At 44.5% G+C, this 25,255-nt stretch overlaps 1 protein-coding gene across 1 annotated transcript; it reads right to left on the reverse strand.

The window, feature by feature from the left end:
• Nucleotides 1-1,369: 1,369 nt before the first annotated feature.
• On the reverse strand, nt 1,370-21,861 carry LOC133495613 (myosin-binding protein C, fast-type-like). The gene is made up of 28 exons (XM_061810476.1): nt 21,820-21,861; nt 17,355-17,375; nt 13,931-13,993; nt 13,703-13,851; nt 12,791-12,908; nt 12,655-12,703; nt 11,333-11,392; nt 11,070-11,233; nt 10,832-10,964; nt 9,979-10,103; nt 9,778-9,883; nt 9,336-9,505; nt 8,768-8,933; nt 8,570-8,676; nt 8,447-8,476; nt 8,205-8,347; nt 7,213-7,372; nt 6,865-6,969; nt 6,602-6,790; nt 6,383-6,517; nt 5,949-6,116; nt 5,763-5,851; nt 5,489-5,684; nt 5,268-5,407; nt 5,038-5,197; nt 4,114-4,250; nt 3,726-3,912; nt 1,370-2,172 (listed from the first exon to the last, which is right to left on the reverse strand). The coding sequence occupies exons 1-28, from the start codon at nt 21,833-21,835 to the stop codon at nt 2,147-2,149; spliced, it is 3,312 nt and encodes a 1,103-aa protein (XP_061666460.1). The 5' UTR covers nt 21,836-21,861; the 3' UTR covers nt 1,370-2,146.
• Between the last annotated feature and the right edge of the window lie 3,394 nt (nt 21,862-25,255).

The following is a 25,255-nucleotide window of genomic DNA, read 5'->3' on the forward strand; positions in this document are numbered from 1 at the left end:
GGGCAATTTAGAGCCTCCAATGTTTTTTGGGGATGTGGGAGGAAACCGTAGTGCTCGGAGAAAACCCACCCAGGCACGGGGAGGACATGCAAACTCCACACAGGCGGGTCAGGGATTGAACCCGGGACCTCAGAGCTGTGAGGCCAACGCTTTAACCAGCTGACCATTGTGTCGCCAAAAAACAAAAACTTTAGCCTTAAAATACTGGGACTTTTTTTCTTGTAAAGTTATTACTTTGGGAATAATTTAACATTTTTTCTTGCAATGTTACAAATTTCATTCAGTGTGATTTTTTTTTTTTTTTTCTTGAAAATTCAAATTTATTCTTATTAACAACTAAAAAAAATTGAGGGCGGGGGGAACTATTCTGGTAATATTTTATTGTTATTCTCTTTGCATTACAATGTTATTCTCGTAAAATGACAACAATCATCATAACATTTGAACTTATTTCTTGCAACAGTCAATTTCCAACCAACCAATTCCACGTCATGCCAGCCACGCCGCCACCCTCCCCGTTCTTTGCAGTGGGTTTGCCCGAGCCGACTCTCCTGCAGGCCTCGCCGCCCCCCCACCCTCCCCCCTTCCCCTCCTCCGTACGCTGCCTGTCAAGTCTCTGACTCGTACCGGGAGTCTGACGGGTGATGACTTGCATCCGCAGCCCGGCGTCATGCTCTTGTCTCCTCGCGTGTTTAATTACAGCACGCCATGTGGCACTAATGGGCCCCAATGCAATTTGAGTAATTGTATTAGACTTGAGCGACAGCGCTTTAACACAGTGGACCCCTTGGAAAAACAATCCATTTCAGGCCACTGCTCTACCTTTTGATTTGTCCCGACTTTTACTGGTTTTTGCATAAGAAATGACCAGAACGGAAGAAATCGGGCCGCACGGTGGGGAAGCGGTAAGCACATCTGCCTCGCAATGCAGAAATGCGGCTCCCGCAGTGACGGCAGTTGAGAGTCGTTGGTTTAAATAGATCACCCACTTTGGGAACGTCTGGATGACCTTTTGGGGGATCTGTGCACAGGTGCCGCCGGGGTTCTTGCGGACGCAGGAGGCGCTGTTGTTCAGAACAGTTTGGGCTTAAACGGGCGGCAGAATCAGAATCAGATTTTAATGGTTAAGTAAGAAGCCTCATTGACGTTCACCGACCGCTTGCTTGCGCAAAAAAAGCTGCGTCTTATCGTCTGAGGTTAGAGAATCAGGTCAATATAGCGGAAAGGTGCCTTTGAGATTTCATCCCCCCCCCCAAGAAAAAAAAAAAAGACATTTTCCAGTGAACTTAATTTTTATTGTATTAAGTTGATGTCATGCCATTTGAAATGTAATATGTGATCTTGCTGACAGAGTGGACATTCTGGGCATTTTCCTTTCTATTTCGCAAGCTTACTGAGTACTGTTTAACGAATATATTTATAATTTAAAAAAAAATTGGGGGGTTAAATTAATAGATATTTTGCTGTGACAGAGTAGATATCTTAAGCGAGAGAACATCCAACTACATACATAAAATAAATGACAGGGGGTTTCCTAAAGGGGCCGTTGCACCATTTGTGACAGGGTGGACAGCAATTTCAGAAAAATGTTCAATATGATTAGGAATGTAAAATATATAGTTTGTAAGAAAACAATGTACTATTTTTGGATTTTGCATCATTTAAATATTTTTTTACAGTTAGCAAAGCAGTGTGGGACATGCCAAGATCATGTGCATCGAATATTATATCATATTGTTTCATATACAAAGAGTTTAAGAGAGTGATCAATGTACGGATGTGTGTAAATGTCATGCAAAGCCACTTATATAAGATTCTGATACATTTTTAACGTGTTTTTGTCCACCATAAGCCCAAATAGGTTATGTTTTTACCATAGAAACCCACATTTTCTTCATAGCAGGTAAGAAAATTTCTCCGTTGAGAAAACCTGCGTTTTCCACAATCTTCCGTATAGTGCTTATGACATGATTATGACCCTATTCCAAAACAGATATAAACAAAACAATTATTTGCAAATGAAGTACGACCAAGTACAGCACACATACATGTGTATTTTTTTATTTTATGTTTCTTTTTATTGGTTTCTTGATGACTGTCTGCATTTCGCAGCTCACACTTGAGCGGGCGTGGCTTCTTCCTTTTCTTAGTCCTGGTTTGGATCCACAGGAGCTGTCGCAGAGCACGAAAGATGATTGACATTTGTCCAAAGTAAAGTATTACAAGTACTGATTACACTACAGTTACTGCCCTGCCTGCCATCTTTTAATCTGCTCGTTCATTCAAGAGCGCTTTTAAACTTTCCTTGAATGCGTCATATATTCACGTTACTTTATTAGGTACACCCACACAATATCACGGGGCAAAATGATACATTTCAAAGTATGATAGCTCAATTTGCTTCGGTTACCTCGTTCAGCTAAATGAGTTCCGCGGCACCGCAATATCTATTGTTATAAAAACAATAATGCAAATATTGTACAATGTAATACCTCTCCGACAGTGTCAATCAAAATAAATGAGGAAACAAAAAAAAAAAAAAAAGTGGATTATTTTCTCCGGGTAAGGTTCAAAATGTACTCTCGAGACGTTCACGGGGGATCGTGAAAGCCATTCGGCCAAAATGTATCTGGCGCCATCTCCTCTTGTTTATGTTTATGTATATCTGTATTTGCAACAACATAAGTGACCAACGAGATGAAGCGAGACGTTATTGATATGCTCCCCCACCACGCTCGGAAATCATTACGGGGATGCAGCTACAGGTGGCGTGTAAACAGATTAGTACCGACTTAACGGACGCGTCTTGAGTTGAGCATGTTTACGGTCAGCGCTCGCATGCAGTACAAGCTCAATATTTGCTCGCCTTGTTTCGGTTAAACATCTGCGTTAGCGGCAAGAACGAGGAGAACGTGCGGAAGTTATGCTTTTAAACCTCGTTCTTCTTCTTTTCCTTTCGGCTTGTCCCGTTAGGGGTCGCCACAGCGCGTCATCTTTTTCCATCCAAGCTTATCTCCTGCATCTTCCTCTCTAACACCCACTGTCCTCGAGAACCTCAACGTCTTCATTTCTGCGAACATCATGGTCCAAGGGGAATCCAGTCTAACTTCACCTGTTACTACCGCAAACAGGAAGGGCCTCAGGGCGGATCCCTGATGCATCCCACCTCCACCTTAAATTCTTCTGACACACCTACGGCACATCTCACCGCTGTTCTGCTGCCTTCATCCCTGTCCTGTACTATTCTATTGTATTCTGTTTCCTGCCAGGTTGTCCCCAATTATTCAAGAAGCCAACAAATGCCAGTTTTGCTCAAGTTTTGTGTTTATCTGTGTTGTTTTATTGCAGTAGTCTGTAGAGAAAAGCGGCTGTTTGTTTTTTTTTTTTTTGTCACCAATAAGGAATGAAAGCGACATCGTGTAATGTGCTGTAATGGATTCTTGCTACCTTTGGAATGTTTGTGATACATCTTTGTTCATCTATCTATGCCAGTGATGTATAGTGACAGGCTAAAGCCCGTCAATGGCATTTTCGAATTAATTTTTATTTGGACTATTTAAAAATGTTTTCTTTCTTTTCTCATCTGAAGGCACCACGGTATCAGATCGGAGATGTTTGTGGCATCTTGTTTTGTTCAAGTGAGGGGAGGAGCTTCATTTATTCAGGCCACAGCCAGAAATAACAGATTTGCCGCCATCTCGCGGCATCTGCAGGCGATTACAAACCTCGGACGTCCAGCTTGCACTCCACCTCGTCCTTGCCCAGCTCGTTGGTGGCCACGCAGGTGTATTTGCCTCCGTCGAAGGTGCTGGGCCTGCGAATGTTGAGGGTCACCACGCCTTGGTTGTTCTGCATCAAGTACTTGGGGTCCTCGCCGATGATCATCTTGTTCTTCATCCACACGATCTTGGGCTGAGGAGCGAAACGGATAAATAACCCGGCGGAACGAAACATCTCAGAATAGACCGAGCCGCCATTAGTCTTTCCTAAGAAAGGTCACCGTGGGGGGAGATCCGCACGTCTTCTGACTACTCCTTCAGATTGCATTTGACAAATGGCGCCGGCGCTATATGATTCATCCTCCATAGGCCATATTAACATGATCGTACATACCTTAGGGAAGCCTCGGACGGAGCAGCTGATGGCAGTGCTGTACCCGGCCACCGCAGTTCTGTCCACGAGGGGCTGAGTGAACTTGGGCACACAGGACATGTCCTTCTCATGGTAGGGGGCTTGCTTCAGCTCCAGACCTATATGAGGAAAAGATGGGATCCAAACGTTATTGTAAAGACTGAGTCCCTTTAAGTCTTTAACTTGAAGTAGCTAGAAGAAAAAAAGTACACAGTGAAAGGTACTAAAATACTGTACCCTGAAAAGAGATCTCAGATATGTGGTTCTAAATGTGTAGCACAGTATATGTTTGAAGATAACTCCTGAAAACATGTGTAAAAACTGAGAGCTGTTGAATTTAGGAGATATACTACCGCATTATTTTACCATTTCAGTTCGCCGGATGTTTCGGGGGCATAAAGTGTGGCACTTGACTTCCGGAATGTGCCGCCCATCCCTCCGTATATAAGAACTCGAGTGCCTTCCTTCGCATCTGTGGTTATCCAATGCTATTGTGACATGCAGTGAGCTAGCCAGGTATTCCTATTACCCGAAAATGCACATTCCCGTCGGTTTGTCTGCTGTTGAGGCTTTTGCGTGCCTCGTTCCTCGTTGTCAGCCCCGAGTGCACGCATTTCACTCAGAGTATGTCAGATGAGTAAGGACTGCTGATTTTTTTTTTTTTGTCCTAGTCTGATATGACAGCCAGCATGTGAACCAGGGCTTTGCGCACTCGATCGCCTTACTGTCATAGTGTAAGAAATCCCCGCAAAGAACCGGTGGGATGTATTCCAGCAAGCGCTGGCTTTCAACATTTAGTTTCAAATTTATATATTTTTTTCTCTTCACTTTACAAGGATTTTAGGTGCGGTACAAAAGCAAAAATGTTTTTTTTTTTCAAAATAATGTAATATTTGTACTTCAGACCTGTTTTGGCAATGGTAGCCGTGTTCTTGCTTTGGCGAGGCTCCTCGCTCAGGCCGCAGAGGTTCTCGCTGTAGATGCGGAACATGTACTCGTTGCCCATGACGAGGTCGGACGCCGTGCAGTGCGCCCGTTTGTTGTGTTCATAGACGGTGAACCATTCCTAGAGAAAGACCAGATTGCCTTGCGAGAGCGGTGCACCTCGCGGCTTCCCCCTTCCGTCTTCGCCTTACCTTAGTCTTCATGTCGGCCTTCTGTATGGTGTACCCGGTGATCTCGCAGTTGCCGTCATCGGTTGGGGGGGCCCACTCCAGCGCGGCGTTAAAGCCCCACACGTCGGTCACCCTCACATTTAAAGGCGGCCCCGGCTTTTCTGATCATATTTAATGCCGCTGTTATGCAATTGCGCTTTTGCAAATGTAAAAACCGCGGAACACAATGGAAGGCTACTTGCCAACAACTCTGAGTTGGAAACTGGCCCGGTCCTCCATGTTCTCAATCTTCAGAACCAGCTCGTAAGTTCCGGAGTGCTCTCGTTCTGCTGAGCGAATGAAGAGGATGGTGTCCACGTTGGAGGTTCGGACATTGACGATTTTGGGGTCCACCGGTTGCCCGTTCTTGAGCCAGGTTGCGACAGGGCGTGGTTTACCCTGCGAGACGAGTCCCGATGATGATTGATTGGATCTGAAATCTTAGAGTTCGATTTTTCTGTTTGATTTTTTTCAAACCTGGAAGGGGATGGTCAGGTTAATCTTTTCCCCGACTTTCCTGATGTACTTTGTCCTCAGGTGGCGAGGGAGGCGGATTTTAGGGTGCTCTAAATAATCAAATAACATTTTTTAAAAATTGTACTACAAGTAGATGTAGGGTTTTCATACCCTAAATCTCCATACAAAGACAAAATATTGACCCACCCATGACCTCTCGGATGGTGACGGGCTGTGACATGATGGCAGGAGGACTACGCCCTGCAATGTTGACTGCCACCACCCTGAAGTTGATCTTCTCACCCACAGGTAGGCCACGCACCACATAGGTCTGCTTTTCCCACAGGTCCATGTTGGCCGCCACCCACTCAGTATCTGCAGGGTGGGGGTGGAGGGGGACGATAATAAATTCATTCCACAAAACTGGATTTGGATCTGTCAAGTGTTCTAGCTCAAAATGTTCTTTTGGGTTTCTGATGGCATTTTGGGATGAACCAAAAAATGAACTGCGATCTTTGCACGGGAACCTTATTTAACCTGAAGTTGGAATGTCGGAGTGTCATCAGCAGGTGAGAATGAGAGACTGGAAGAGTCACAGAAAGAAGAACTGTTTTGTGAGTAGTGTAGCTCTTGGACCAGACCTCCATCTTTGCAGTATTCAATAACATAGCCATCCAAGCCGCCGGCTCCTATTCTCTCAGGGGCGAGCCACTTCAGCGTGCACGTGCTGTCCGTCACGTCATGCACCGTCAGACGCGTCGGCTCGCTCGTCGGGGCTGAGGGTCGCAGGAAGAAAGAGCCGCTGAGTCGTGAGAAGAAGACCTGCGAGGGAAAGGAAGCGCGGCAGCCGTGACGCCTACCGATCGGCATGAAGGGCTTGGAGCCGAGACTCGGCGGAGACAAGCCGATGCTGTTGACGGCGAACACCCTCATCTCGTACAGGACGCCTTCGATCATCCTCTTGGCCTCGTACGTGGTCGATTCGTACACGTCAAAGTTGAGCTTTGTCCATCTGGAAGAACCTTTCTTCTTTCTCTCCATCAGATAACCTGATGAATTAAAACTAAATCAATAAAAGAAAAGAGCTGACGTGTGCATATTTTAGTACGTCTTCATTCTCTACCCTTGATTGCTGCACCACCGTCATATTTGGGAGGATCCCAGACGATGGTGGCGCAGTCTTCTCCCACTGTTGTGCACTTGACGTTCTCAGGAGGGTCAGGAACATCTGAAATTCAAACATCGGCGAGGTTTCCAACTGCAGAATGCAGTTCCTGGAGAAAGCCTGAATCCTGACCGACTGCTCATTTTTGAATCGTGACAATGCATGGAAGGAAGTGGCAACTATGCCAGAAATGTCTGCAAATGTTCTTGCTATCAGCATGGGATTCTGACTGCGGAAAATCCATCTCAAGATGTCTTGAACGATCGGAATATTTTGACTTTTAATCACAGCGCAGCCTCGACCTACCCACGATCTTGACAAACAGCACGGCCTTGTCTTCCCCAGCGGGGTTGGTCACAACAATGGTGTAGTTGCCCTCATCCTCCCGCTCTGCACCCTCGATGACGAAGCAGCTCAAATCCTTTTTGCTCTCCACCCTCACACGCCCAGAAGTCTCCGTGATTGGCTAGCAGAGAGGAAACGGCACCTTTTCACAGGTATGTTGTATTCTCAAGAATAGCATTTTTTCTCTCTTCAATTTTAACGTGTTTTAGCACATCATGTCGAACTGCCGGGCATTACGCTCAGTACATGCAGACATTATCACTACCGAGTTGCTGCTAGTCTCTGAGGCATCAGAGTTAAAATACAATTTGTAAGCTTAGAAGCAAGGGCTCATGTTTGTCCTAAAGCTATTTCAGAGCGGGCTAACCAGAGAAGCTCGAGGGCAGATCAACTTTGTGCTCGTGAGGAGTAAATTCACTTGCCCTGACACACTGCGAGAATCTGATTTTTGGCTTTTCGTGTTACAGCAGACGCTGTAAAGACGAGCTAATGTATGTATGGGGAAAGAAAAATCCACCTCACTTCATGTCTAATTTTGTAATACATGTATGTTGTATCAGGGGAGGGATGTCAGATTTATTTATCTTCTACATGGTAGAAATGGTTTGCCTGAGAGGGCAATTATGACCAATTATCCCATATTAATGTACAGTAACCTCGTTATTAATTCGGATGTATGGATTAATGGAGTAAAACTCAATTTGACGTTATCAGAGAATAAAATGTGCAAGTGGGAAGCAGTTTTCCTTCGCTTCCCCTCACGATCCATACTTTAATATCTGTGACTTTGAGTGTGTGTGGCTTGGAAAGGTGGAACCAGGACAGATGAGCGACATGGCCATCATCGAATGTGCTTGAGAGTTCAGGTTAGCAGCTAGCTGTTAACTCGCTAACCATTAGCTAGTCTTCAGGTCGAAAGGGTAAGTGGGCGTCAGTAGATGTCACAGGCTTACCTGGCCTCCTTTGGACCAGACCACAGTGGGTGCCGGTTCTCCAGTGATCTCCACGTCCAGTCTCAGCTTGTTGCCCGCCACCAAAATGATGGTGTTTTGGGACACCATGTTACCAGTGGTGTCCAAGTGGATCTTTGGAGGATCTTGAAGGGTTTTTTTTTTTAACAATGTGATCAATGCACAAGATTAATTAAAAAGCTTTTCATTTGACGTAGAAGTCGAGGAAACTGAAGTGTATTTACCCTGTCTCGGCACGTAGTCGATCTTGATTTCTGCATCAAGAGAGAAAAATAAAGAGTTTTAAAGCCTGTCGGTTTAAGATTTATGTGCCGTCATGGCCTCAGTAATGTTTTTGTTTCCCTCACCCAGGAAGTTGAGCTTGGCCGAAAGCGACAGAGCGTATCCATCGGGAATGAACGTGTAGTCTCCAGCATCCCCGGGCTTCACATCGTTAATGATCAGACGGTGAAACCTGGAACAAGGCGGAGAGACGCTCTGACAGAAGCAATCTTAATTAAGGTGCGCTATTTTTTGTCTCACAACGTCTCTCCTCTCCTCTGTACCTTCCGACATGTGTGATTTTGATGCGTTCGCTGGGCGTCACTTCCACGCCATCCTTGAACCACTTCCCTGTGACTTTGTCATCAGACACCTCGCACTTGAACATGGCCTGCTCGGCCGCCTTCACTGTCAGATCAGCGATGTCCTGCAACACCTCCAATTGTTTTTCTGGACACATTGGTGAAGCACATTGAGAATATTGATCCGGGACGGTATTTTGCCCGCAACCATTATCCCCGTGGCAGTATTTGCAACAGAGTATTCGGTGTGTACTGAAATCATGATAATCGCTTCTCAATTTTCTCACAAATTTACTGGATCCTGGGCTTGTTTGAATGGCTGGACAGTTTAATTGTAGGGGAAGAGCATTTCAGTGTTGTGCCTGTCAGTCTACGTCACTGGGATGGCTATAGAACTGAAATTTTTAAAAATGTATAAATCTGACCAGTTAAGTGACATTGGATGCATGACGCAATGTTTGGGAATCATTACCCTATTGGGCCACAGTAGTTTGGATTTTTTCTTTAAAAGGCCTCAAAATGTATCAAGTGAAAATGTCGCAAGTAATACCTTCCACCTCCAACTCTCCCTTGGTGTGCCCCCCGTTAGTCCAGGCATGGTACATTCCGATATCCTCCAGCGTCGCTTCCTGGATGATGAGCGTGTGCTTCTTTCCCTCTTTCTTGAAGCGATATTTTGAGGACGCACTGTCTTTTGAGATTTCCTGATCCTCGAAGAACCTGGAAACAAATAGCACGCAGATATATGAATGAAATGAAATCTTGTCCCCCGTATTAATATTCATGTCTGCATTTTTTTTGGGTGCCTTGGAACAGACATCTCATTTGTTCTGTGACCATGCTTAAAATCATCTTTCCTTGGTGAAATTCCATTAATTCGTTCCAGTCTTCCAATAAAACAACCAAAAATATTGTTTTTTTTTTTTAAAAAAACAAGATCTTAATTCGCTACAGACTGATTGAAACACATATCAGACTCGAGTAGCACTGACCACATCACGGGGGCGCCCTCCTCCGACACCTCGATCTCAAACTCCACTCTCTCCCCGACCACCACGTGGTAGTCATCCATAAGCTTGGTGATGGTCACGGGGGGCTCTGGGTGTGGAAACAACGCAGGAGGAATTTTAGAATCCCGCCATTTTTCCGCAGTCATTACAGGACCGAGAAGGAAAAAAAAAAACAACCTGTACCTTTGACAAACACCTCGGTGAAACATTTGTCTTCGCCGACCACACATTCGTAGGCCGCGTCATCGGCCAGGCTGGCCTTGTTGATGGTGAGCGTTCTGATGTTCCCGTTTGTCTCCATCACGTACCTTGAAGATAATGTGGATCAGTACGTTTTCTGCATCTGTTCTTGATTTGAGTGTTCATATCTCCGATGCCTTAGTGTGTAACCCGAACACCTACTTAAGAGTATTCATATTTTTGCTCTTAATATTGGTGGACTATCCGCCGCGTTCCTTGTTTTGTGCTAGCTCGAGCTTTGGTGCCAACGTTACTAATGGCGAGTTAATATTGGATGGGATTTTGAAACACGTATTAAACATTAAATAGATGTCGTACAAGCTTGATTTAAGACGAAATGAAACTGTAAGATCATCGGGGGGACCTGCAGATCGACCAACTCCACCGGACTGGCAAAAACGTTTTAATGCATTCCAGGTTTTTTTTTCCCTCACGTAAAACGTCGAATTACAGATGTTATTTTTTTTTCAGCATTAGCCTAAACGTCTTGGCAGTGTGACTTAGTGAGCCCTCTGGGAGGCTTCTTATGAGGGGGCCTAAAAATAAAACGTCCTGATGGCAGCGCCGGCCCAAAGTACGACTTTGCGGAGTCGATAATTTTAGCTGTGAATTTGTCAAGCGCTGGCCATCATCCGAGCTCACTGGCTAATTTACAGCCTAATTTTGCAGTCCGACTGTTTGAGTACATCACCTGTGGAAGTTTAACACACACAGTTAAAACAAAACAAAAAGGGGACTGGGGAAAAAAAAGGGGGCTGCGACATGATTGAGTGTGTCTGAGCTTTTATGGATGTACTTGGCAGAGGGCTTGATCTCTTGGCCGTTCTTCAGCCATTTGACTTGGGCGTTGGGATCCATCACCTCGCACTTAAGGACGATTCTCTTCCCTTTGTCGACCGTGTAGCAAGATTCCAGTTTTGTCAGGAAAGCTGGGAACGCGAGGGAAGAAGCGCTAAGTGGAAATTCGATTCTCCCGTTTCTCCTCTGGCTGTCCTTCGTCTTCCAGCTTATGCTTCAGCCTCCACCTGACTCACCCTCGCTTTGCTTGGGCTCCACCTTCATCTTTTTCAGACGTCTCAGCATGCCCCTGAGGTCGGTGATGCCGTACTTGAAAGCGATTTTCTCATATTCGCTTGGGTGGGCGTTTTTCAGCAATTCCCATACGTCTATCTCCTCCTCCACCTTTTCGGGCTTCTTCCTGTCAGTCACAGGGAAAAAAAATGGTAATGGCATTTAAATGAAACAATTATACAGAGTGAGAGTTCTCGCTCGCTAGTGTAAGCAAAGACGTTCTTACTTCTTGGCGGCTTTGAGAAGAGCGCTGAAATCCAGGTCGCCTTCATCCTCGCCGGCATCGCTGCGCGGAGGGAAACGCGCGCTCACGATAAGCGACTCGGACTGCTTTGTGACCGTGAAACAAAACTGAGACTGAATGTTTTAGTGCATCTGACAACAACACAAAAGTGGCAAATGTGTGAGTACATCTTGTACGTTCTTGACGACTTGCTTAACCCAAATAATGACTTGACTCAACTTTCTTATTTAGTGGGGACCAACAAGGCATGGGCCGATTTCAAAAAGTCTCTTTCATGTTTAGTGTGGAAAAAAAAAACCCCGTCTCAAATGAATGTTTGTAATCAGCTACGAGTTAACGTCGTCTGTCTTCTTTTCCTTTCGGCTTGTCCCCTACGGGGTCGCCACAGCGTGTCATCTTTTTCCATCTAAGCCTATCTCGTCATCCACTGTGCTCATGTCCTCCCTCACAACATCCATCAACCTTTTCTTTGGTCTTCCTCTCGCTCTTTTGCCTGGCAGGTCCATCCTCAGCAACTTTCTACCAATATACTCACTCTCTCCCCTCTGAACATGTCCAAACCATCGAAGTCTGCTCTCTCGAATCTTGTCTCCAAAACATCCAGCTTTGGCTGTCCCTCTAATGAGCTCATTTCTAATCCTATCCAACCTGCTCACTCTGAACGAGAACCTCAACATCTTCATTTCTGCTACCTCAAGTTCTGCTCCACCGTCTCGAATCCGTACAACATGGCCGGCCTCACCACTGTTTTATAAACTTTTCCCTTCATCCTAGCGGAGACTCACATAGAACACCAGACGCCTTCTGCCAACTGTTCCATCCCGCTTGGATCCGTTCCTTCACTTCCTTGCCACACTCTCCATTGCTCTGTATTGTTGACTCCAAGTATTTGAAGTCGTCCACCCTCGCCATCTCTTCTCCCTGGAACTTCACTCTACCTCGTCTGTCAGCCTATCTATTACTACCGCGAACAGGAAGGGGCTCAGCACGGATCCCTGATGCAGTCCCACCTCCACCTTTAAATTCTTCTGACACACCTACGGCATATCTCACCGCTATTCTGCTGCCCTCATATATGTCCGTCTATAGTTGGTGAAATAAATGCTACGGATTAGCTACTGAAGCACTATGCCAGCTAATTGAAACACAACTATTTCAAAATATAATTTATACATACATTTTCTAGCCTTATTCACAATACCCTCTCAGCTCTGGAAAAGACATCAAACTCAAGCATGCAGTATGTTCTTAACACAACATCCACAATTCTCGGCCACCTTTTTTTGTGTATGAAATGCTCTTACGTTCTCTTGAATGCAGACAAAATGTCCGCATGCGCCTCTTGCTGGGAGGCTGAAACGAGAGAAGTTGCCGAGATGGCGCATTAGAGCCGGATCAAACCGGAACATCAGAGCGAGCCGGCTCAGCTTTTCCGCTCACCCTCCACAGAGATCTGAAAGACGGAGCTGTCGCATTTGTCTTTGGACGTCACCTCGCACCTGTAGCCACCTGCGTCTCCGACGACAACTTTATTGACCATCATCTCAAAAGTGTAGATCTTGGAGGGGTAAACAAACAAACAAAAAAAAAAAAAACATAAAAAAAAATAAAGGATTGATAACCGACATGACTTTCCTGACTGCTCGGTGCACATCTTTCGACTGATTCAAATCCGAGTTGCCCGTCACCATCTTTAAGCGTAAGACGGGAGCCGAACTTCACGACTAAATGTCACTCGCTCCTCTCACCTCGTCGCAATGTGCGACTTTCATCTTCTCAAGGATTGTTTGTTTGAGATAGTACAAAGCGTTTGAGGGAGCCGAGCCGAAGCGCTCGCTGTCATCGCTCCGTGCGGCGTCAAGGTCAGATTGTTCAACTTTCTTCTAACTGATTTCAATAATGTCTGCCACTGCATTTGAAAACTTTGTTCTCCTTATTGTGTCAAAATAGGCTAATTATCTTTTTTTGTTTTTTCCCCAGGACGACACAACAGAAGAAATATGTAAATCGATCGAGGTATTTAATTGATCGAGATCTTGGGGACGTCACGTATATGGAGGGGGGTGGGGGGGCGGACAGGACCGAAGGAGTATTAATGATGATGATGTAACAGATTCACAGAAGCAGGATATTCCATCCATGGCCTAAAAATTATGTTTCATTAGTTAATTGCTTGTCCGTTGATTTTATTTTTTTTTCCCCCTCATCACTTTGAACGTTATGCAAGTTAATAAAGACTCGCACTGAGACCAGATTTTTATTTGTATTTTTCCACGGGTATCTGTTCAAAGTGTGAATACTTCTCCCAGCCGCGATTAGCAATACAAATCCATTTTTGTCCCTCCGACGCACCTTAGTGTTCCTGTCATAGGTTTCTTTAAACTGCATGTGTTTCCCGGCCTTGCTGCTCAAGTCCATCCACTTCCCCTTCAGCCACTTGACGGTGGGTTTCTTCACCAGGGCGCTCGAGTCCACCTTTGCCACGAGGACCAGATCCATTCCTGTCATTGACGACAGCAATCGCTAACGTCGCTTACCGCGTGAAGACGTCTATTTTCCGGTGTCTACGATCTGTCTAACCTGTGACGGCGATCACTTGATCCGGCGGCTTCTCCAGGAAGAGCCCGGTGAGCTCTGTCGCCACTGAAATATTATAAAAATACATTTTTAACAGCAATGATAAAGGAAACGTAGCACCTGGGAAGACATGACGATGATGCTCCTGTGTGCGAAAGTCCGAAATGCGTCCAAAACACATTTTCAACTATGTATGACAAACATTTCATAACTACAACATTAGAACTCAACATTTGGTACATAAAACTATGAAACGGAGACAGTTGACCATACTGTAGTATGGATTTCTGTCACGAACCAACGGCCCACGGGCGGACCCAAATGCAGGACTCCAAGTCGAGGACATGATGTTCAGTGGGTTTTATTATAAACGAAAGTTGTGCACGACAACACAGTCCAGGAAGGCAGCATCCATAAGATGAGAAACAATGTCCGATAACTATGAGTCAACTAAAGAGTGGAGCCAAAAGCGCGACTGGGGAATAATGGTGCAGTGGCGGAGTAACACAAAACTCCAATTTAAGTACATTGTCTAATCGCAGTGCTCCTTGTGACACAGCTGTGACCGGCGACAGGTTTTAGAGATGAAACCGCTCGGAGGGTTGGCCAGGCCACGCCCCTCCTGGCCGTGCTCATGACAGATTTCATCTTATATGCTGTCCTTTGACTACTGCAATAGCAGTTTTTTCTCTTTTGATCAAATATAAAGATAACGTGCCACAGGAAAGGTTTCATTGTACGGATTTATAGATTAAGTCATCCACTTTAAATTCAAATCTGTCGGGACCTGCAGTCCATAACTATCGTAGTGTAATGAAAAGTCTGGCAATATAACAGTGATTCTCAAAGTGTGGTGCCAGTCAGGGTCCCTTGGTGGTATGGAATTTAATTCCGTAGAGTTCAGATGTATCTTTCTCATCTCTCATTTTTGATGAACACTTAGGCCCGCTACACTACTGTAGCTGGTCACAACGGTGGTACTCTTAAGTTTTCTTTTTGTGAATGCAATGCAAGGTTACAAACATTTAGATATACGAGCAACGTGTTGGGCACCAGGCGGGAGAGGAGAGGAGCGACACAACAAGAACACCCGTTGACTTTAAAATTTCAGACAAAATAAAAGACCGGACGCAGATGCTCGGTTTGCACGCGCCGACAACTAAACGCCATCCAACGCTGAGACTCCCCTGCAGCGTTCACGTTATTTACTGCTCTTTGTAATCATCACATTTGTGATGAAATACGTATTTGAAATGACCTTGAATACTTCTGTAGGACGGAATATGTTAGCTATAGACCACCTGTAGCACCGATTGCGACCATTCGTTTGCTGTTTCCTTCGTAAATCAATTATAGCCTACGGTATGCTGTGTATTTTAATTCGAGCTTAGCTGGCAGATGGTTGCGGGGTCGTTACCCAAACCGTGGGGAGGAATATGACCCCTCAACCCACATTCTTACACTTTAACCCGGCGGGCAAGGCTTTAAACAACCTTGGCATGTAAGAACTTGCAACTGTCGACTCTACCCCGGAGGGAGAGACACACTGACAACTGGTGCAATTACTACTCTGGAGATCAAACCGACATAAAACAGGAGGGCTGAAATCCTCCTACGTGAAGTGACGCAAGATCATCTCCGTGACATCAGCCTACATTTTATCAAATCTATTCGACGCGCCGCAAAAGTTTGCGGCGTGCCGTGGTCGGGCTTTCTGCAAACTCAGACCGACTCTTTCCAGTTGCCGCTGTCAATCAGCTGAGCCCAAGGATTCCCTTCACGTCCCTAAATATACGTCTATTTTCTTTGCCGCTTATCCTCAAGGGGGTCGCGGGGAGTGCTGGAGCCTATCCCAGCTGTCAACAGGCAACCCCAAACCGGTTGCCGGCCAATCGCAGGGCACATCGAGACAAACAGCCGCACTTGCAATCGCGCCTAGGGGCAATTTAGAGTGTCCAGTTAATGTTGCATGTTTTTGGGATGCAGGAGGAAACCGGAGTGCCCGGAGAAAACCCACGCAGGCAGTCCTCAAATATCATATATAAATATATACAATTTCACGCTATGTTAATCATGTGAGTGTAGTGTTGCTTTGAGATACGAGTTAACAGCAATTGTAGTTGTAACGCCCAAAACTTGTATCTCAAATCATCTTTCCCTATGAAAAGCAATGGAATTTTTTTTTTTTTTGGGGGGGGGGGGTGTATGCCTAAAAACACAAAGTGAAGCATTTTGAAGTCCAACAATTGTCGTATAACCACTTGTGTTCCTTCTTATGTACTGTAGAGTCTACCGTAAAACCAAAGTGCACACTTTAAGGGGAAACAAGTCAAAATATCCAGGGGACATTATTATTATAATTTTTTTTTTAAAGAGAACCATCTGTGGCACACCTGCAAACAAGTGACGACGGACACGCTCCGTGGTGAGAGAATCACGTCATTTCCACACCGGAAGGCATATGTATACACTTCTGTGAGAATACATTATAATACAGGATTATGCGGACTATGCATCGGGGACGAATGGCCGCATTTAATGTGCCGTACACGCCTCCGTCGGCAGGCGGGGGTGGGAGGTACGTCTATAGAAAACAAAAGAGAATTAGCCGACGCGTGTTCTAATCTTGTACGTGGCGAGAGTTTCTGAGAAAGCTGCGAGGAAAGTGCCAATATTATCTCGTGGCGGGTGCCTGCCCATCTGCTTCCTGCTGTGGCGTGGCTGCGTAAATAAAGCGCACGGTTAAATTACAGGAATGCTAACGAAGAGACCTGCTCAACAGTAAAAACGCGTTTGGTAATTAACAGATCGTTTGCCGCGTGCCTGTAAGGAATGCAAACAGTGCAGTGAAAGAATCAGAGGGAACTCCAGATCACAAAAAGACAAAAAAAAAAAAAAAAAAACGAAAAAAACGGGCCCTAACCGTGTTTTGCTAGCTCCTGTGGGGCTAAAACTAGCATTTTTTGGTTCATTTGTTTGTTATTATTATTAGCAAAAACTGCAAAGTGAATGCAAAGCAATGTGCAACGAGTGCCCAGAGTGGAAAAACACAAGTTAAGAGGCTTCAACAGCTGAACAAATATAGTTCAGAGAGGCGCACACCAAAAAATAAATACTACATGTAGCCAAGTATCACACGAGGCTTAGCAACATTTTTGTCACTGGGCTTTCTGTGCGCCACTACGTCGTTATTACCACGACTGCGAATTTAAAGTCTGACAGGGTCGCCGAATAGAAGGAACGAGAGGACGATTTGGCAAATAAACAACGCCGGTGCCAGTCAATTAAGGAGGCCACCGGAAAGCGCCTCGTGGCTCGACACGGCCGAGGTGAGGAAAGTGCAAAAGTGGAAACGTGTGAGCTATATTGCGGTCGAGAAAAGCGCACAAGAGGTCAGAAGATAAACGGAGGCGTGCGGCTGACTTACCCTGCGCCTCCGCTTTCGCTGCTGGAGGAAAAACAGAGGCAACACATGAGTAGAATGCAGCGTTTATCCTCCCTAATACTACAAAAGACTTACGCACTTTATTTTTATTAGCTTTTATGTACAGTGAATCCAAGCCATTTTACAAGGGGACGGGAACGGACCCCTGGTGCCTGCCTAAACGCCACCAAATCCTTCAACGTCATTAGAATCAGCTTTTATGTACAGTGAATCCAAGCCATTTTACAAGGGGACGAGAACGGAGCCCTGGTGTCTGCCTAAACGCCACCAAATCCTTCGTCATTAGAATCAGATAAACCAGTACCTTCCTTTTTAACTGAAAAAAATATTACCCAACTGTAATCGTTGTTGTGCTAACATCGAGGCTTATTGTATTTTGTTCCACTTGGGCCCAGAAGAACTATGGGAATCCAAGAACCGAACATATGTCGGTTTCACAAGGTGACAGATGCTAGTGTCTCGAATAACTTGATGTATGTTCGTAAATCCAGTTGACATTCTATGAAATGGTCACGTCTTATAGTGTCTTAACATAACACAAATTTATACAACAGCCCGTCTTGAGCAAGTCACATGACTTGAGGATTTGGTCGCTATTCTTTTAACGCATTAAAACCAAAGAAGTCCGTTTGAAAACGGCGGGTGCGACTGTCAAGACATAAGGAAGCTGGAAATGGAAACATATTAAATACCAAACTCCCCTCTGAGGGGTCAGTGCAGGAACCCGTAAAGGCCAACGAGGGTGTCTCATGACTTCCCTACAGAGAAACCGCGCTTATTTTTATTTTTTTTTTTTTTTGGGACCGTCTCCTTAAATAGCTGCACAAATTCCACCTCGCTCACCCTTCATAAATTTACACCGTCGCGGTTGCAAATTGGGATAAGGCGGTTCCAAGAATGCCGATCGCCTGGCGTCGTGTTTAAGATGAAGCGGCTGTTGTCAAAATTGAATGTTAGAGCGGTAATGCGAGGGCCACACTTATGTTATTAAAAAAAAAAAAAAAAAAAACTGGTGTGTAGGTGTCCCCCCACTACACAAAGCTCGACAATATTGTCCATCTACACATATTAATGATTTTCAAACAGTTTTCGCCACAATTTTTGCCCCAATTCAGTTGACATGATGCTGCTCCTTCTGCTGTGCGCGCAATGGCCACTTGAGGCCAGTATAATATCGCCATATGGCTGGCTATGCATGGAGACCGTCACTCATCAGTAAGCTGCAGTAATATTTGTGGTTCTTCGCAGAGGATAAACGATATATGCCTTTGTTTATTATTACATTATTTGTGAATTTTCTGTTCAGTGTGGCTATTTTTCCCCCCAATAAAATCGAATAAGTCATTTTTTGACATATATTGAGAAAATGCTTTCCGCTTTTGTGGTTATCTTGGCATTGCTTTATGTTCTCTGAAAGAAAGCTTGTAAAATGCCTCCGCCCAGAAAATTGCCCACGATTTAATACGCCATATAATATTTGGGCCAGTCTGCCAAATTGTCGATGTGCTTCCAAACAGATGTGAAACCATCTTGTTATGATGCGTACAGTCCAAGTTTTATTTTAATGTGCCCTTTCTGAATTTTATGGAAAAGTCTTAGCCATTAATGAAGAGTTTCCATATTCTGTATATTCTTTGATACCTCGGATTTCAAATCTGTTGTATTTCAGGGCTGTTTTTCCAGAGTTATGAGTTATGCCATATTTACGTGAATTTGAACATAGATTCTAGATACAATATGTATGCAGATATAAATGTCATCTGGCTCTATCAGGCCGCAAGCAAAGGCGGAACGGCGTCTGTTGTTGCCATGGCGACAATCTTGGACCAGTCTGGACAGTTCTGTTGCCGCGATAGCCGCTAATATTTGCTGCTACCGCGTGACAATTTTGCTTGTGGACCATCTATTTGCTGTTCCCAATTATGCACTTTATGTAATATTTAACAGACACTCACTAGGCATACATTTTTTTCATCCATTTTAATATGATTCAAATAACAGTCTGCAGCAACATGACCATTCTCTCTCTCTCTCTTTTTTTTTTGCTATTTACGGGTAGATGTAGGACTACGAGTCAAATCCCAATCCAAATATTTTATTTTAGCGGCCTCATCATTTTTCTCAAGAGCCGTTTAAAGCTTTTGTATGCACCAAAATGTCACAAGGACATTTTTTTATTTTTTTTTTATTGGCTTTTGTGAGCCCATATTTAACTTCTTGCTGTAAGGGGCAGACTGAGCGCTAAAAATAAGAAATATTTTAAAAATAACCAAAATCACTCACTCTGGAATTGTTTTGGGGGGGTATTTAAATTAAATGTCACATGTTGCAACTTGCCAATTGACTATTTAATATCAAAAACAGAAATATTGTAAATGTGTCTTGCCGTTGATTGGCTGCTTGTTGTTATTATTCAGTTAACTTACAATAATAATAATAATAACAACATGAATTGACTTGACTCGTAACATTACAGAGCGCGTTGAGCGTAATGGGACCCGCTGATAGTTGACGGAAATTGTTAAATAGGAGTTAATTGCATTTCTATTTATGCCTCGTCTTGAAGTACGGCCAATTTAAGGCTCAGCTGCGGGCGTCGCTTTGCGGACCAAACAAATGAAGGCGCTAATGCAATTTGACATTGCCGGGGCTTAATGTGAGAAAATGAATTTCACTTAAAATGATCTTCTTAATCACCTAAATATAGATTTATAGCCGATGCCGCGTCGAGTGAGGCAGGCCTAAAATTGTTTCGATTCTCATATTTGTCCGATTTAAGGTTAAAAAAAAAAACAATGGCGCTCGGTGTGGTTTTATGTAGCGCACGTTTAAAAAAAATGTACGCACTTCCTACCCAAAAGCTGAATAATTATCAAAAGAGAGACAAGCGGCGCTGAGCTTGACGGGAACCTTGAGATCAGAGAACGATGGCGCACGTTGCGACTTATCCCAAGCCGTGAGCGCGCAAGCGTTACAGCGGCTAATACGCCGGCGCGCGTGAAACTCTTGTCAACTTAAGCGGATGGGGAGGGGGGAGGGGAAAAGACGACGGAAAGGTCACGGGTTACCGGGGATTATTTTTGGCTGCGCCTCGAGGGCCGGAGCTGGCTGTAAAAGGAGGGAGGCGTGATGGATTAGCTTTAAAAAAAAAAAAAAAAAAAGCAGAAATGTGCTGCTATTCTCATGCTAATGAGCTAATCTTTTGGTTCAATATCACATTTTACTGCATATGTTAAACATCCAGCGGTGTCATGCGGGGAATCAAACGTTGGCTGATCATCCTTGGCGGGCTCGGCGGTTGAACTCGGGCTCCGCTCCAGAGCGGTGGGCGGCGCGGATGTCCGGCGAGCTAAATTCAAACGCGCCGGCTGCGTATGGCCAATAAGCACGTGGTTATATTTCCCAGATAAGAAGAGGAAGAATGTTTCGAGATTACAGGAAAGTCCGGTGGGAAATAATGCGTAAAGCCCATTATGTTCCCAATCATGGCGGCGCCGGATGTGGAGGGGATTAGATGTTGGGGGTGGGGGGGTGGAGCCTCGACATTGTTAACGCAACCTTGGCCTGCAAAACTGCGGTCGGGCCCACGTGACAATTTCTCATATTGGATGATTAAGAGGCTCTTTGGGTCAAAGTGGCGGTTTCGCCCGTGGGGTGAAGGACGACTGACGACGCTTTGAGAACGTATCGCTTGTCTTGAGAAATATTGGAGAACGGGACCTTTATACTCTTTTCATCACCCGGGGGGGGGGGGGGGGGAATGATCGCATTTTTAGTCAGGTTCACTTGCAGGTGTTATCACCATCATCTTTCGTCGATGGCACGAAGTGACCCCGATGATGTCATAAGGATTATTTGTGGCCTCAAGAGGACAAGGCAGATATAGCATTAAAAATGGCTTCCATCATCAACTTTCCCAACTGTACATCTGAACGTGTACTATTTAGTGTGTAAAACCATCATTTTTTTAATCTTATGTATTGAAAATGCCAGGTTTTCACAAACTTTTTCATCTCGTGACTCCATTTACAAACATCGTTCCTACTAAATTAATTGAAAATGTATTCCCATAACCTAATCAATCGACATGCCGTCACTCCAACTAAATATCTTTCACAAAATGGAAACATTTCTTATCAAAACATAAGACGCTTGCACGTGTGTGATTGCAGAGCCATAAAAATCCCTTCCAGCAATTTTTTCCTGACAATCAGCAGTTAAAAATCGACCCATTTTGGACCCCGAGCCCAAGTTTGGGAAACCCTAAGCAGATTACTCCATCACATCTTTTCTTCCAAACAACCGACATTAAATGTACATTTCAAAATTAACAATACGATTGCGCCGACTTTCCAAAAGTTAACCGCGACATCCCGCCACTTAATAACTTCATAAAGAGCATCTCGGACACCCAAAACGCAAGCAAACATTTTGCGCGTCGGCGTACCTGCGGGGACCGGCATGGTTTATTCCTGTGTCTTCTCTTTGCTGCAGGAAGACTGGTCGCGGGCCGTTATCTTATTCCTTTTTATTCCCCCCCACCACCACCACCCCCCCATCCTGTTATTCAAAGCACTCGTGGCACTCGAGTCACCCACGCCCCCGTCGCTGTAAGTGAGATGCAAGGAGCAAGGAGGCTGGCTGCACCCTAAAGCACTTTTGAGTGGAGACGCAGTCAGACTCAAAGGGGGGGGGGGGGGGGGGGGCTCAGGCTCAGCCCCGGTCTGAGGTGGCGCTCAAACAAAGTCGTGGAATTTATTTCTTATTAGAGGGTCAGATTGAAAATTTCTAGCTTCAAATAATCATGAAAAATACACATTTTGGTTGGTTGTGTCGTCTTGGGAACGGCATGTTAAGTACGTCTGTTCTCATGGATTTTGTAGGATATCCATCCATTTTCTTGGCTGCTTATCCTGACAAGGGGATGGGCATGATAAGGTTGTGGGGATGCTGGAGGCCACCCTGAACTGGCCGCCGGCCAATCGCAGGGCACATCGAGACAAACACTCGCACTCGCAATCACACCGACGGGGCAATTTGGTGTTTCTTTTTGGGATGTGGGGGGGGGGGGGGAGTGCGCAGAGGAAACCCAGGCAAACTCCACACAGGCGGGGGGGGGGGTCGGGATCGAACCCGGGTCCTCAGAACTGTGAGGCCAACGCTTTCCAACTGAGCCACCGTGCCGCCCTTAGGATAATTCGTTCTTAAAATGAATCAGTAGAAGCTGTACATGATTTGGGGCGGCTCGCTAGCGAGCGGTTAGCGCCTCTGGTGCAGTGTTCTCAAGTTCGTGGTTTAAATCCCATTCAATCGTTGAATCGTGCCAATCGTCAATTAATAAATATCAAAATCAAAGCTGTTTATTGCCGTTCTCAGATAAAGGTTTACCATCTTATGTTGTGCATTTAAATCAACCACACAGCCTGCGCTAACATGCTAACATGCGGTGCAGTGTGAAAATCCAAAGCCACACGAACCCAAAGTATGTGGGGGTACGCTAGAACACCCACTTTGTGTTATAAAGTGATGTGCACTGTATGTACAGTTTATGTAGCGTAAAACTTTCAACGTCAGTTGTGGTTGGCCGCCCGGGTTCATTACTTGTTTGCCGTCTGCTCCTGATTTGTTATGGAAAAGCGCATGTGTCAGTCAGCCTGACGCCGGCGGGGGCGAGAGGTCACAGTGCGGACCTGAGAAACAGGGGGGCAAGCGTGTCAACGTGGGGTCAACACCGCTGCTGCAACACCTGCAGTCTGACAATACGGCAGGAACGCCTCGAGGGTCGTGTTCGCCAGGTTGACGTCGACGAGACTGCGCTAATAAGTTCATTTCCTGCTCTTAAACAACCGCACATCTCCTGAGGAATACACGTACTTGATAGACTGATATGGAATACGTCATGTACGTTTCTAGATTTGGACACAAATTCATCTAATATTGAGGAAATTGGATGCAGAATGGATTATTCTTCTCATTATCAATTAATCAAGTAACCCGATCAAAATTTTGATCCGGCGGTTGGTGCAGGTATCATTTTTGTCCACTTGGGGTTGCCATTCTTATTTTCCACAGAACACTGTTATATCTGTGACTTTGTGTGTGTGCTTTTAAAAGGTGCGTCCTTGCCTTGAATTACATTTTAGGCTAATTACAGAATTATTGTTCTCCTGGTTCTGGTAACTTAGAAGAGCGCTAAAACCACAACTATCCATCCATTTTCTTTGCCGCTTATCCTCACAAGGGTCGCGGGAGTGCTGGAGCCTATCCCAGCTGTCATCGGGCAGGAGGCGGGGTACACCCTGAACGAGTTGCCAGCCAATCGCAGGGCACATAGAGGCAAACAGCCGCACTCGCAATCACACCTTGGGGCAATTTGGTGTCCAATTAATGTTGCATGTTTAAAAAGTACAGCCAGGTGTCTTTATGAATATTGGTGATGTTTTCCTCCAGCTTCTGACTGGTCGCTCGCACTTGCAGAAAGAAACAAACCCTCTTCGTCATGTTGTACATACCAGCCAGCTCGTATTTTCTGACTTCTGAATTTTAATTGTATTATTTTTCAACGTACGTTCTCGTGCTCTCTATTTACGTGTACAAGACTCCTCGCAGATTTATTATTTTTTCGGTTCCATAGTCAACAGTAAAGACGGAATTTATGGCGCTTGTGGGATTTGACGGTGCGCTCCACGAGGAGACTGGACCAAGCAAGGTGTTCGGGGTTGGGGGGGGGGGCTGTCGACGTCGATGCAATAAATTGCGGCGCTTTACAACCTGCTTACAAATCTGTGCCATCATCTGATAAGGATGTTGAATTGGAGGACAACTATAAATATCCCGAGACTTTTACAGATAGCAAATGTAAGAGGCAGAGAGAGGTAATTTGTCGCGGAGTGCGGCATTTTCTTTTGCCCAACAGTAATAAGAATCCGGTCTACATTTCGACCTTGTTTTCACAGTTTTTTTTCATTTTTTATTACCGTTTATTATGAAAGTATGCGCGCTTGGCAGAGCGTTGAGACCATCTTGGCTTTATTTGTTTGCGCTCGGAGACGCGTTCAAATAAGGTTGTGGGAATTCGGCTTTTATAAAGAAACACATTTTGGCAAAGTGGAATAGTTTTGTTTATTTCACTATTGATTATTTTCAGACTTATAACTTCATTCAGTCATGCAGATTGAGCAAACATTTGTTGTTTTGTATTATCTCACGGCCTTGGTGCTTATATTAATTTTTTGTGTAATTCATTTAATGCAAACAATTAATTACAAATTTCATTATGACTTGAAAGCAAGTATAAATGTATGTTGTTTATCATATATCCTACTATTACTGGAGTGGTGGAAAGCAATTTTCTTCCCCCAAAAAATACTACTGAAAAAAAGTCAATTTGATTTATGCAATTTAACATGTTTATCAGCTGTACATGATTAAAAAGTGTAAAACTAACGTAAATAAATGTCATCCTTTTTGAGGAAACAACGGGAAAATGTACTCCATACTACCACTATTACTACTAATATAATAAATACATAATTAAGTAAGTCATGCAGTAATATATTATTTCTATCTATCTATTATTCATCTTAATGTTTATTTAATGATTTCAGTACTTAGATTATGTAAAAAAAAAAAAAAAAGCGCAGGGATAATGCCATATTTCTCAGCACGATGGTTTTAATATCTGACATAATGCTGCTCTCTTGTGGTTCTATCTATTTATTACATGTTTTTATTCCAAAGATGTATTTATTATATGGTTTTCGATTTAGGTCGGTACATGACCTCGGCGACATAAACCAATGCACTAACTGCAGAATTACAGTAAAAATATGAATAGAAGCACATCTCTTGAATAAATATGAAATAATATGAGTGAAGACGCG

This window comes from Syngnathoides biaculeatus, chromosome 22 (assembly GCF_019802595.1).
Source record: "Syngnathoides biaculeatus isolate LvHL_M chromosome 22, ASM1980259v1, whole genome shotgun sequence".
NCBI classification, from domain to species: domain Eukaryota; kingdom Metazoa; phylum Chordata; class Actinopteri; order Syngnathiformes; family Syngnathidae; genus Syngnathoides; species Syngnathoides biaculeatus.